Source organism: Halichondria panicea, chromosome 8 (assembly GCF_963675165.1).
Source record: "Halichondria panicea chromosome 8, odHalPani1.1, whole genome shotgun sequence".
Taxonomy (NCBI): Eukaryota; Metazoa; Porifera; class Demospongiae; order Suberitida; family Halichondriidae; genus Halichondria; species Halichondria panicea.
Window position 1 is genome coordinate 2,685,816 of NC_087384.1, and position 12,465 is coordinate 2,698,280.

Below are 12,465 nucleotides of genomic sequence, written 5' to 3' on the forward strand. Positions count from 1 at the left end.
ATTAAGATAATTATAAATAAAACTATACTGAGGGAAACAGCAAAAGAGCTATTGATAACTTCTTGTGGTAAAGAATTCCATTTCTGTATTAATTTTTACATCCAGAAAAAAGGAATATTTGTGGGATGAGGTGCCCACATTTGGTTGTGTGGATGACGGGGAGAAGGGGATGGGTGGGGTGAGAAGACAGCTAGTGGGAGGAATACAGGATTTGTTGTTGATGATTTTGAAGCATACTTTAAATATTTGGATATTCCTGATTTGAATTGGAGTTTTTAGGCTGAGAGATATTATAGTCAGAATTCCATTCTTTGGTTATGATTTTGCAGGCAAATGATTGGGTATATATTCTCCTGTTTCTTGGTGAGTGTTGATTGATTGGGGTCCCATGCAGTATTCAAGTAGGTAGCACAGTGCTGCTGTAGCTTTGCATGATTGCTGTGATGCATCTTTTAATTTCCTGTGGAGCAATCCCAATTCAGTGTTGTTTGGATGACTTCACAGTGTTGGTAATGTGCTGAAGCCAGGACAGATTCTTAGAGATGGTGACACTGAAACATTCCACAATGGGGATTTGCTGGTTTGAAAATGAGAGGGTGAGTGGGACTAGAAGCATGACTAAAAATAATGATTAGAAGCCTGCATGTAGAACTTTCATTTAACACTACTGATCTTTGACTAGCTGTATAGCGGGTAATTTTCGTGGGGTAAAAAAATCATTTATCTGGAAAACAGTGATTTTCGTGAGTAGAAATTTCGTTTAATCTCGTTGCCTGCACTGCATTCAAACGTTATGCCACGCCTACGTTAACATTTCGTGAAGGTCAGCTTGACCACGAAAAAGTTGTGCACCGCCCTTTATTTTAGGTGCAAAACTGTACTCTTTATTCATACGTTACAATAATGTGAAAACCACAGTTTTGCATAATTATGTAGTTGAGAAACACTCTCAAGTCCTCCATGCTCATTGATAGGCCTGTGCCAAATATTCAAATTTGTTCACCTATTATTCAAATTATTCGCACTTGATCAGCCTATTATTCTACTTCATCCGCCAATTATTCAAATTGTATTATTCAACATCCACAGCAGCGAAATAAAACACCTATAAATTGTATAGCACTAAAAAAATGGGATTAAGTCATTACTTTTTAATTTCAGCAGCGAAATAACAAACTCTAGCACAAAAAATGTTTCAACATTGATTGGACTAACAATCAGATTTACTGCCATGTAAAATGTGGGCGTGTTCTGAGCTACTGCGCATGTGCAACTCAATGATATCATTATGCCTCGGTGCGCATGCGCAAGCGAAGATACGATAGTGTGTTTGTGTGTCTGTGTGTGTGTGTAGACTGTTTCAGCTGCTCAAGGATCAAAGTAAGAGTTTTTATAGGCTTCTAGTCATATTTGTGGATTTGCAAAATAAAGCTTCGTTCTCGAGTTGAGTTTTGCTTACTTTGAATGCCATTGCAGCCTTTTCAGAAGAGTCCGTAGCAAAACTTGTTCGAGTGTTGCTACTCTACTTAGTAGTTAGCTCTGCACTAGAACGCTAGCTATTGGTAGCTGCAAGAGTGAGAAGAGAGCTGAGCTGCAAGGCTCTGCTGACTTGCAGCCATTACTTGAACTTTTGGCATCGATCGTTTTTAAACAATCATCGTCCTCGACGATTACCCACTCTTTGAGTTTCCCTGTGATTCTGGATTCTGCATGCAGTAAAATTAAAAATGTTCATCATGATAATTATAATCAATGTGTGTATAAAAGCTAGCTATTAGTAATTTTATGTTATATGTAGCTTTGGCACCTCCACCGAGGTATCAGCACCCGCGGTGCTTTCATTAAACTAGTTCCTATTATTCAAATTGTAAAAAGGCTGCCTATTCCAGAATATTTGGCTCAGGTATATATATATACTCAGTGCTCAAATCAGTTACCATGCAGGAATAGGAGAGAAGCTATAGCAAATTGAAGTCACTAGAAAGAAGACTGAGTTATTTGAGCCAAAGATGCAAATCAAATCTTATTTGCAGCACTATACTGCAAATAAGATTTGATTTGCATCTTTGTATATTGCATATTGCACCCGTGCGCTCATGCAACAAGTTAACTAGTATACTGAGGGTGGAGCTATACTCAGGAATGTAACTCCAAAATTGTATAAAATGTGATTGGGATGTTATCTAAAGATAATTTCTGCTGTCTGCATGGATGTGAATAATATGCAGTTGTACACTTTGCTCACGTTGGAGCTCCTGGATGTTCTACCAGTCGCCACGCTCTATGCAATCTATGGATTTCTGCTCTACGTCAGCATGCTAATTTGCTACCCCTTCCTTTTGCTGTATCGCCTTAGCCAAAAACAAGTAACGGAGAAAAAATCATTTGCAATCATAAGATGGATGAAAAAGGCAACTGATTCAATTGTCTTTATTTTGTATGGAGACCTTGCTAATAATCGTGTACGATCGTTTCTCAAGGAAGAAAGCATCCATGGTGTTGGATCACTTGATGACGCATGGAAGCGTGTTCAACTGATGTGGTTTGCTTTAATGTTACGATTGAATGCTTTATCACTCATCTTGCTGTGTGGTCTTGCATTTTGGGACCGATTTCTTGTTCAAAGGTCGAGAGTCTGTGAAGATGAGAAAGTGTGGCAGTGCTATACTGGAACTCTTGATGCTGTAAACGGTTGGGGAAGAGAGCCACTTGTAAACTGTAGCAATATGACGGATGCTGATGAAGTAGTTTGCTTCAAATTTGCATACAATGTTGCCGATACCGTAGGTCTGGTAGGTGGTGTTCTTTCTTTTGGCATTTATTGTATGCGGCTTGGAGGTACTGTGATGACTTTTCTTTACAAGCAACTTCAGCGTTGTTGCAGTAAGAAAGTGTATCGTGTATTTTCGTCCATTATTCAGCAAACACCGATGTGGATTATGCTAATTTCTGCTGTTATTTCGATTATTTTTCTCAAATACAGAGACTTGACCTTCTATGGTGAATTGATTGAAACATTTGGCATTGCTTCGACTCTTGCACTAGTACTTGCTACGCCATGGAGTGCGTTTGTGGATTATCCAGACACTAAGCCATGTTCGAATGAAGACTCTGAGATGCGAAAAGTGGTGAAACCATTTGCATTTGAATCAATCGAAGGAGAGAAAACGGTCACAGCTGCATGATCATAATTATATACTATTATACAGTTAGATAAGTATTGTGATATAGGTTGTAATAATTTTATTACGTATAGCTGATTGTTTATACTTTTATATACATGGACTGCGTAGCCATTGTAACTCGGACTCTATATAAAAAGAACTGTAGATTTGTTTGATACGCATAATAATTGTTGTAACTAGTATACTATTGTATAGCAGGTAATTTTCGTGTAGTGAAAAAATTCGTTTAACTCGAAAATGGTGAGTAAAAATTTCGCTTGACTTCATTGCCTGCACTGCATTGCATGCGTTCCTGTAAGCCATGCCTTGCAAAATTTGTTGTGGAGGCCAGCTTGCCCAACGAATATTTTACCCCACCCGCTATAATTACACGGTATATTTTCCAATCCATGATGCATTGCCACGATTGAAATTGTCAAAAATTTCCTCCATATACTCTTAAAAAATGCTTTGTGAGTTCATGTTTATCACCATTCTTGGTTGCTAAGACAATACCTCTCTGCCTCTCCTCCATGCAGTGATCAACTGATAAAATTTCCCATCTATACTCTTAAAAAATGCTTTGTGAGTTGGTTAATGTTTATCACCATTCTTGGTTGCTAAGACAATACCTCTCCTCCATGCAGTGATCAACTGATCATGGGATGATGCAATTCCCATTAAGTTTTATCTTGTTTATGAAATGATCTTGGACATACAGTAGCCATTTTCTAACTGTCCAAGTCGGAGCATCACGTGCGATTAAGTGACCCCCTGGATATGGTTGGTAGATTATGAGCATATAAGAGGAATAATGTTAATAGGTGATTTGTAGATTTGAAAAGAATAATAGGCTGTTAACTTATAAGAAAAGCATAATAGGTAATATCTCGAGCAACCCTATACCCCTGGATCCCTTATTCCCCCTCACTGAATCCTATTCTAGGCTCAGTGATTCTAAACTTAAAAATGCTTTGTGAAATGTTTATCACCATTCTTGGTTGCTAAGACAATACCTCTCCTTCATGCGCAGTGATCAACTGACCATGGGATGATGCAATGATGCAATTCCCATTAAGTTTTACCTTAAACAGCTGTTCATGAAATGATCTTGGACATACAGTAGTCATTTTCTAACTGTCTAAGTCGGAGCATCACGCGCGATTAAGTGACCCTTGAATATGGGTTGGTAGATTATGCCAAAGGTGATTTGTAGGTTCTTTGTTAACTTGATAAAAGAATAGCATAATAGGTAATGTCTCGAGCATAATACCAACCCCTATACCCCTGGATCCCTTATCCCCTCTCACTGAATCATATACTAGGCTCAGTGATTCTAAACCTATCCCTATATCTCTAACCGCCCTGCATGGACTCTAACCCAGTGTGGGGTCGCTGAATCCTGCAACACCGGTATATACCATGCATGCATGCATGCAGCTATAGCCCTGCATGAATAAATATCCTACATTTTCGTCAATCAAGTAGCTACATACGATGGTTGAAAAATATTAATCGTGTCTGCTACCAAGATTCTTGTTAAAAGAGGATCAGGTCAAATACCATTCTTGCATGGTTGTCATTACACTACCTCACTTCTCCAGTGATCAATGCATGGTTCAATTCACAGTCATGTGGCTTTGTAACTATAATGGCCCATCACTCCAGGCTGGAACACAGGACTAGGCATCAGTTATAGCCACATGCAGTTGTTGATACAAATTGCACACTCTATATACATACTAGTAAAACCAATGCTTGACGTGGCCCATTACATTTTTCGAAGTGTCCCATCTATTTTTTCTTTTAAGTTAAAAATTGCGACCATTCTTGGTTGCTAAGACACTACCTCTCCTCTTAATAGTATATAGAGTGCATGCAATTTCTGAGTTCCATTTGTTTAAGTGCATTGAATTTTCAACACATATTTGGTTGCCATGGCACATCCCCAGGCCTTCCACCAGTGTTCAATGACGCTTGGCAGCATGCGCGCAATTACCTCAATTTAGCTTAATTAATCGAGGTACTCGTATCGTACTTCTCTATCACATTGTACTCTTGATGTTATGTAGCCTCGATCCCAAGCCGCACTTCCCACTTCACTTAGGGAAGGCCGGTGAAGGAGGCTAGATGTTATGTACCTTTGGCATCTCCACCGAGGCATCAGTAGTCCATGTTATCGACCTAGCGTTCAAATAGAAAACGGTTAGGCTGACTATTGGGTACTACCTGATTCTTCCAGGTACTACCTCAAAAAAGGAATTTCACACCTATTAAAACGGCAATAAAAAGCAATTGGCAATAGTGTGCAAAAACAAGAATAAAATGTGAGTGCAAAAAGCTATAAACTGCATATAATATATACAGAAATAAAATGTGAGTGCAACAGCCTATAAATTTAAAGTGGGTACTGCTCAGCTATATTTTCTAAAAGTTTTTCAAGTAAATCCAATGCTCCAAACCTTCTTCCAGAGCCTCCAAGTAGAGACTTTTTTTTCAGTATTAATCAGCTCATTTTTCCGTATTTAATGATGATTTTCAGTACAAAACATGGAAATGAGATGAAATGCTGTTTAGTGGCTTTGTAATTGCCCCGCCCCTTCAATAAAGGGGCGTGACAAGCGAGACTACGAGAGCCTAAAGACAGGAATTATGTCCATGAACTTTGACCTTATAATTAAATTTTTGTCTGTGATGTGGGGGCGGCTCAAGAAGCACTAGCCTCGATTCCAGGCCGCTTGAACAAGGCCTTGTTCAAGCGGCCTGGAATCGAGGCTAAAGAAGCACATGAAACTTTAAATCTTCAATTAATACTAGATCTAGTCTAGTGCAGATCCATACAGGGTATTAAAATTAATGTGCTCATGCATCCCAACATGTTGTAAGACTATTGAAATGAATACAGCAAACATTGTTTTATTGCACAAAAAACAATCATTATTGTGAAAGAACATTCTGCCGTTTGTGTTCGCCTCTTCACTTATGAGGCAGAGCAGTCTGATTTGTCCTATAGCCTCGGTCCCAAGGACAATGCTACAATAGCCCCAGTAGAACTCCACTCAAAATTTGAATATGTAGATCTACTCAGTGTAGCACAAGCCACACAGTAATGATGCACAGGAACATGGGTATTATTCTTTCACAATAATGATTGTTTTTTGTGCAATAAAACAATGTTTGCTGTATTCATTTCAATAGTCTTACAACATGTTGGGATGCATGAGCACATTAATTTTAATACCCTGTATGGATCTGCACTAGATCTAGTATTAATTGAAGATTTAAATACGGAAAAATGAGCTGATTAATACTGAAAAAAAAAGTCTCTACTTGGAGGCTCTGTAACTTGTTCAGAATCACCGAGTGTTGCTACTCTACTTAGTAGTTAGCTCTCAGTCTGCACTAGAACACTAGCTATTGGTAGCTGCAAGAGTGAGAAGAGATTGGTAGCTGCAAGAGTGAGAAGAGAGCTGCAAGGCTTGCAGCTCTCTTCTGAAAAGGCTGCAATGGCATTCCAAGTCAGCAAAACCAGGCATAACTCAAGAACGAAGCTTTATTTTGCAAATCCACAAATAGCATGCCAAGAAAACATGACTAGAAGCCTATAGAAACTCTTACTTGCACCTCATATAACAGCCAGGCACCCAGGTCCCAAATGAACAGTTTGTGCACTCTCAACAAGGCCACATCTGTATAAAGGCCAAAACATTGCTCCCCAAAGGTGTCCGTTATAAAGAGGTTCCAATGTACTGAACTCATTGTATTTTGCGTAGATCTACATGTAATGTTATAATGTTTAGACCTTGCCATGTCTTGAACATACATTGCAAAATCTGTTTTGTATGTTTTAAGCGCACGAGTCCTATAGGTACATTTTATACTTTCATTGCGGTAACAATATCATTATAAAATATATTTCCCCCCTAGCTATTGGTAGCTGCAAGAGTGAGAAGAGAGCTCTGCAAGGCTCTTTTACCATTATTTAGACTTTGGCATCCTTAGCAACAATCACCATGGATCATTTCCCACACTTTGTGATTCTGCGCAGGCAGCAAAATTAATGAATTATCATGTGTGTATATTTATAACAACAATGATGTTTATGTTATGTATGTTAGGCACACCCACCGATCAGCACCCGTGGTGCTATTGTTCTCATAAAATGAATTATAAGACATAGATATATAAATACAGCACACAAGATTTAATTCTCTCAGTGTTGTATTGCTGAATTCAGAATATTCACCTTCTTAGACGTCGTTATGCAATACTTAATGGTCTTTACCAAAATAGACATCGGGTTTTCCGATGTTGGCTCGATTCCATTCAATCATAAAGCTGCTTCCGGAGGAATTCTCAGCTATATCTCTACGTGAATTGGAGATACTAAAAGAGTATAGTCAGTGAAATTCAATAACCCCAAAATTAAGCCCCTGAAAATTTCGGCAATGCCTATATCAGTTTGGCCAGGCAAAGTAGATTGTAGTTTCTCATCACATGATTTTTCATGGTGAGACTATGAGTTATGCTGACAGTGCAACACTTTATCTATACACAAACAAATTTTTACATTATCAGTATACTCAGTGTAATAATTTTGTGTTGTGTAACCGTAGATAAACAAAAAGTATATTGTATTTCGTTTGTATGCCCACGCCGGTATACAATGGGTGTGGCTCATTAATTTGGGCCACACCCCATGAATAATGAACTTTGGGTTTTGGGGGGAAGGCTAAAAGCCATGAAGGGGGTGAGATATTGGGTGCCGTTTGTGTCAAAATATTAATGACAAAACCACAAGGTTTGGGTATTTAGTAAAGAACTGAGGGTATTTAGTAAATGACCGAGGGTATTACAACTGAGGGTATTCATTTTAGTAAACAACTGAGAGTATTATAACTTAGGGTATTTGGAAAGGACTGAGAGTATTATTATGTAAATGACTGAGGATATTTAGTAAAACGACTGACAGTATTTAGTAATTGACTGAGTGTATTAGGTCTATTAATTAGTAGATTCTTTAGAGTATAATTATTATGTTCACTATACCCTCAGTCATTAATTTACTAAACACCCTCAGTCAGTTGCTAAATACCACCAAAACCTTGTGTTTTTATCATCGACACAAACGCACCCATAATGAGAAACTACTGATCTACTCTTGGCCTTAGCCTCGATTCCAGCCAATTAAAAATACGTTATGGATTTGGTTGCTTTGTAAATTCCATCAAGACATGACTGGTCAATAAGGACTCCTACATGCCTCTCCAGAGCCACTGCTCCCTTTGCTGACAACACCAACGTCAAACGTCACCAGCTCTGGAGTCTGGACGACCATGGCTCTTCAGAGTTATGGGAATTTGTACGTGATAAGGTGGAACTCGGTTCAATGCCCTCATTATGGGCATTGTACTTACGAATTGTGTTTACCGTTGCATTTGAAATGCAAAATTTTGGGCGACATTTTGGGTGAAGCTCGAAGCATAATATAAGGTGCCAGAGTCTATATAACGGTTACCAGTCAATTTTTGTGCATGAGCTTAATTATAACCATAATCATAATGATATTCTTTCTCATGGACATAATTATACCATCAGTTTACACGTACACGTATAGTTAGTTGATGAATTGTCAACACACGTACACGTAATATAGTTAGTTGATGAATTGTCAACATCAATCTTGGTTGCTAAGATACTACATGTACTATGTAATCAATTATTAATGATCCCATTTTATGCATGTGACGCTAACATATACCCATTAGCAATGGCATGACTGTTATGTTAACATAGTGTCAGTTGCATACACCACCGGCTTTACCAGATCAGCCATACAAATGTGTTGTCTCCCACGTGCATAACTTTTCTAAACACTATACAAGCTAGTCTCATGTTAACAACGCTAAACAAAATAAAACTATTTATGTATATACACAGCCTACAATTTATATAGCTTAGTCCTAAGCTAACTATAGTCAGTGTGCTCTGGTCTCTGTGTAAAATGTCTGAGAGAAGCTGCATGTGATTACAGAGTTTTGATTGGTGTATGGGGAATTTCATTAAATTGTGAGAATTCAATTTCTTCTTTTGTTGAATTTTCTCTTGGACTGTTAGGGTATGATTCTTCTTCTTGTGCTGTTCGATCACACACAAAGAAGACGAGTGAGAACACAGAAATCACAATGAACGATAGGGCAGTAAATCCAAGGCGTACACTACCATTGCTGGTGCGGTTACAGGCGAGAGCATTAGCAGTTGTGTTGGCTGCATAAGTGTCACACCCAAATGCACAGTCAAGAGGCTGTCGATTGTCGGCAAGAAGGTACAAGGGAAGGCAGCATACTAATACAATCAGGCCAATGGTTACAAGGCCTGTAAAGACTCTTTCACTGTATTCATTGCTTGTAAGAGAGTACAAAAAGTAGCTAACTTCAGCAAATATTCCAGTGAGTACACAAACAGCAAGAAATGCTGAGCTGCTCGTAATATCTGACCTGTTGCAGAACTCTCTCGACTGTATCATAACTACAATAGCCGAATAGAGTGTGTCTAATTTCACAAATATGGTAATCATGTCAATAGCTGAGAACCAATCAGGACTTTTTTTGGTTGTCGTCAGATTTAGTTTTTCCTTTCGCTTGAGGACCTTCAAAAACTGCTTACTGATGAAGGGAACCATTTGGAAGATTATGAGAGCCACACCTAGACAAAAAGAAGCAGCTCTACGGTTGTTGTTAACGCACTCTTCATCACAATTGAGTACCGTGCTATATTTATTGAGTAAGTTGGAAATGTTGTCACCATAGAAGTAAAGCAAAGCTCCAATTGTTTGAACAAAGGACGTTAGAAAGGTTGTGTAGTGACACTTAAAAATGCAAAGATAAACAAAATGGACAATTGTGAGAAGGCCGAAAAAAAGAAAGGCGACAAGTACGAACAAAACAAGAGCTGCTGTAGCACTATCCAGATGATCACCATTCGTGAGTGTGATGATTTCTTGAATGATCGTGTTGAGCATGTCAGCTAGCAAAAGTATAACAAAAAGCCCTCTACTTTCAGGAATTGGTTTAGTCTGTGGGTATAATAATTATACATTGTCACAGTATTATTGAAGTTGCATGCATTGCACACAACTTTTACAATCATGATTTTGAATAAATGCACGTTTTTACAAATTCCTCTATGCACAATAATCTACTTAATCATGCTATACCTTACCCCCATTTTGTAAGTGACTTCAAGTTCTTCTTGTAGCTTAGAAAACTGCTTGACACTTTTGTTTATGTGCGGTATTAATTAAGTTCCATGATGCAATGCAATGTTTACTCAGATCTAGCCCCACCCATTCAAACCATATTCAACCAGTTAGAATTTCATCATGCCAGCCTGATGGGATAATAATTATTTAATTTTGCAGATCAGTACATTTATAACTGTTAGCAAAGCTTGCAATGTGACTTAGCTAGATAGAGCAAGTTTTCAGATTAACAAATAAGAAAGATATCATGGACTGACTAAGCACATGGTCACAATGACCTAAAATACATAACACAAGAAAGTTCTAGAATGTTCCTAAACATAGATATGACATCATTATCAACTAAGTGTGCCTCTAACAATAACTTATATAGATCTACTTTTACATGTGTGTAGATTATACTGCAAAAAAGGTAGCTGCATGCTCTACTGCATCATCACAACTAATAAGGCAAACCTGGCCGCTTAGCTAGCTACACGTATGGCCTAAGATTAAGTCACAAGAGGGTTGATGTCATCCAACTTCTCTTTCAGTGTCTCCCCAAAATCATTAACAGCTCCACCCACATCGATATCAGTGACTGTATCTTTAATTGCTGCACCAACATCAGGAAGATCAATCTCCTCCAGTTTATATTTCATTGCTGAGCCAATTTCGGTGAATTCGTCTCTTGCTTTTTGGTTAAGGATGAAATACACAATAGGGATTGTGGCGATAAAAATTAGTGACACACTGGTAAATCCTAGCCTCACGCTCTCGTTTACTACGTTGTTACAAGCAATAGCATTAGCAGTTGTATTAAACGTGTCTGAGAACGTGTCACACCCAAAGGCACAGTCCAGAGGCTGACGGTTATCAGCAAGAAGGTACAGGGGAAGGCAAATCATCATGGAGATGAGACCAAATGTCACTAATGTCGAGTAAAGCTTGCTGTTATGTTTGTTGGTTGCCCATGCGTTCAAGAAATATACCACTTCTGAAAAAATCCCAATGAATATGCAGACTAGCAGAAAGGTTGTGCTCGCGGCAATGTCAGTGTTGCTGCAATACTCAGTGGTCTGCACCATGCCTATTATAGCAGAGTACAGTGTATTAATCTTCACAAACATCGTTATCATGTCAATAGCAGCAAACCAATCAGGAATTTTCTTTGTGACAACTGAGGTTGGTTTCCGCTTCAGTTTGAGCAGCTTCAATACATTCTTTGTAACAGGAGGAACAATATTAAAAATAATAAGAGCAATTCCCAGGGAAAAAGAAGAAATTATGCGGCTGTTCACAGTACATACTGAACCACATCCAACATCAACACCGTAGTTGTCAACTAAATCATTTATGTTGTTTCCGTAGAAGAAGAACAATGCACCAATAGTTTGGATAGTAGACGTTATGAATGTTATGCGGTGCCCTCTAAGAAAGCATAGGTATAAAAAATGAACAATAGCCAACGATCCAAAGAAAACAACAGCAATCACCCCAAAAACCGTAAAAGCAGCAATAGCGCTCTCACCCCGACTGCCCTTGGCCAGCAAGATGATCTCTTGTACGAGAGTGTTGAGCATGTCAGCTAGCAACAGGACAACAAAAAGTCCCCTACTTTCTGGGATTGGCTTGGACTGTGAATTAGAATAACATTGGCACTAAATTATTAACTGTAAAAGAAAACAATACTCACATGTACTCATTGCCATTGTATATAAGCATAGACTGTATGGCATTGAGAACAGCTAGAGTAGATATATTTTACCTTTCCCATCTTCACTCTTCACTGTGACATCCAATTGTTTGTGGTAAAGTAAAGTTGCTGTTTTGCAGCCTAAAAAGTGGGTGGGTCTCGATCACTCGAAATTAAGAATTGCGCATGCTCAATAGCTCCACAAGTACAATCATGGCCATGTACCACAAGGATCGCTATGATGCACAACCACAATTACATCATCTGAAGTGGAGTGTGAGGTGCACTGAGGTCTTGGATCAACTATTTTTCTTGCAATACAAAATATATAATTATACTCGTGTTAGCCTAGCCTCGAGACCGTG

General features: G+C 38.5%; 1 protein-coding gene across 1 annotated transcript; it reads right to left on the minus strand.

The window, feature by feature from the left end:
* Nucleotides 1-9,069: 9,069 nt before the first annotated feature.
* On the minus strand, nucleotides 9,070-12,292 carry LOC135340137 (uncharacterized). Its single transcript, XM_064536464.1, has 3 exons — nucleotides 12,173-12,292; nucleotides 10,386-12,041; nucleotides 9,070-10,239 (listed from the first exon to the last, which is right to left on the minus strand). The coding sequence occupies exons 1-2, from the start codon at nucleotides 12,179-12,181 to the stop codon at nucleotides 10,917-10,919; spliced, it is 1,134 nt and encodes a 377-aa protein (XP_064392534.1). The 5' UTR covers nucleotides 12,182-12,292; the 3' UTR covers nucleotides 9,070-10,239; nucleotides 10,386-10,916.
* Nucleotides 12,293-12,465: the final 173 nt, after the last annotated feature.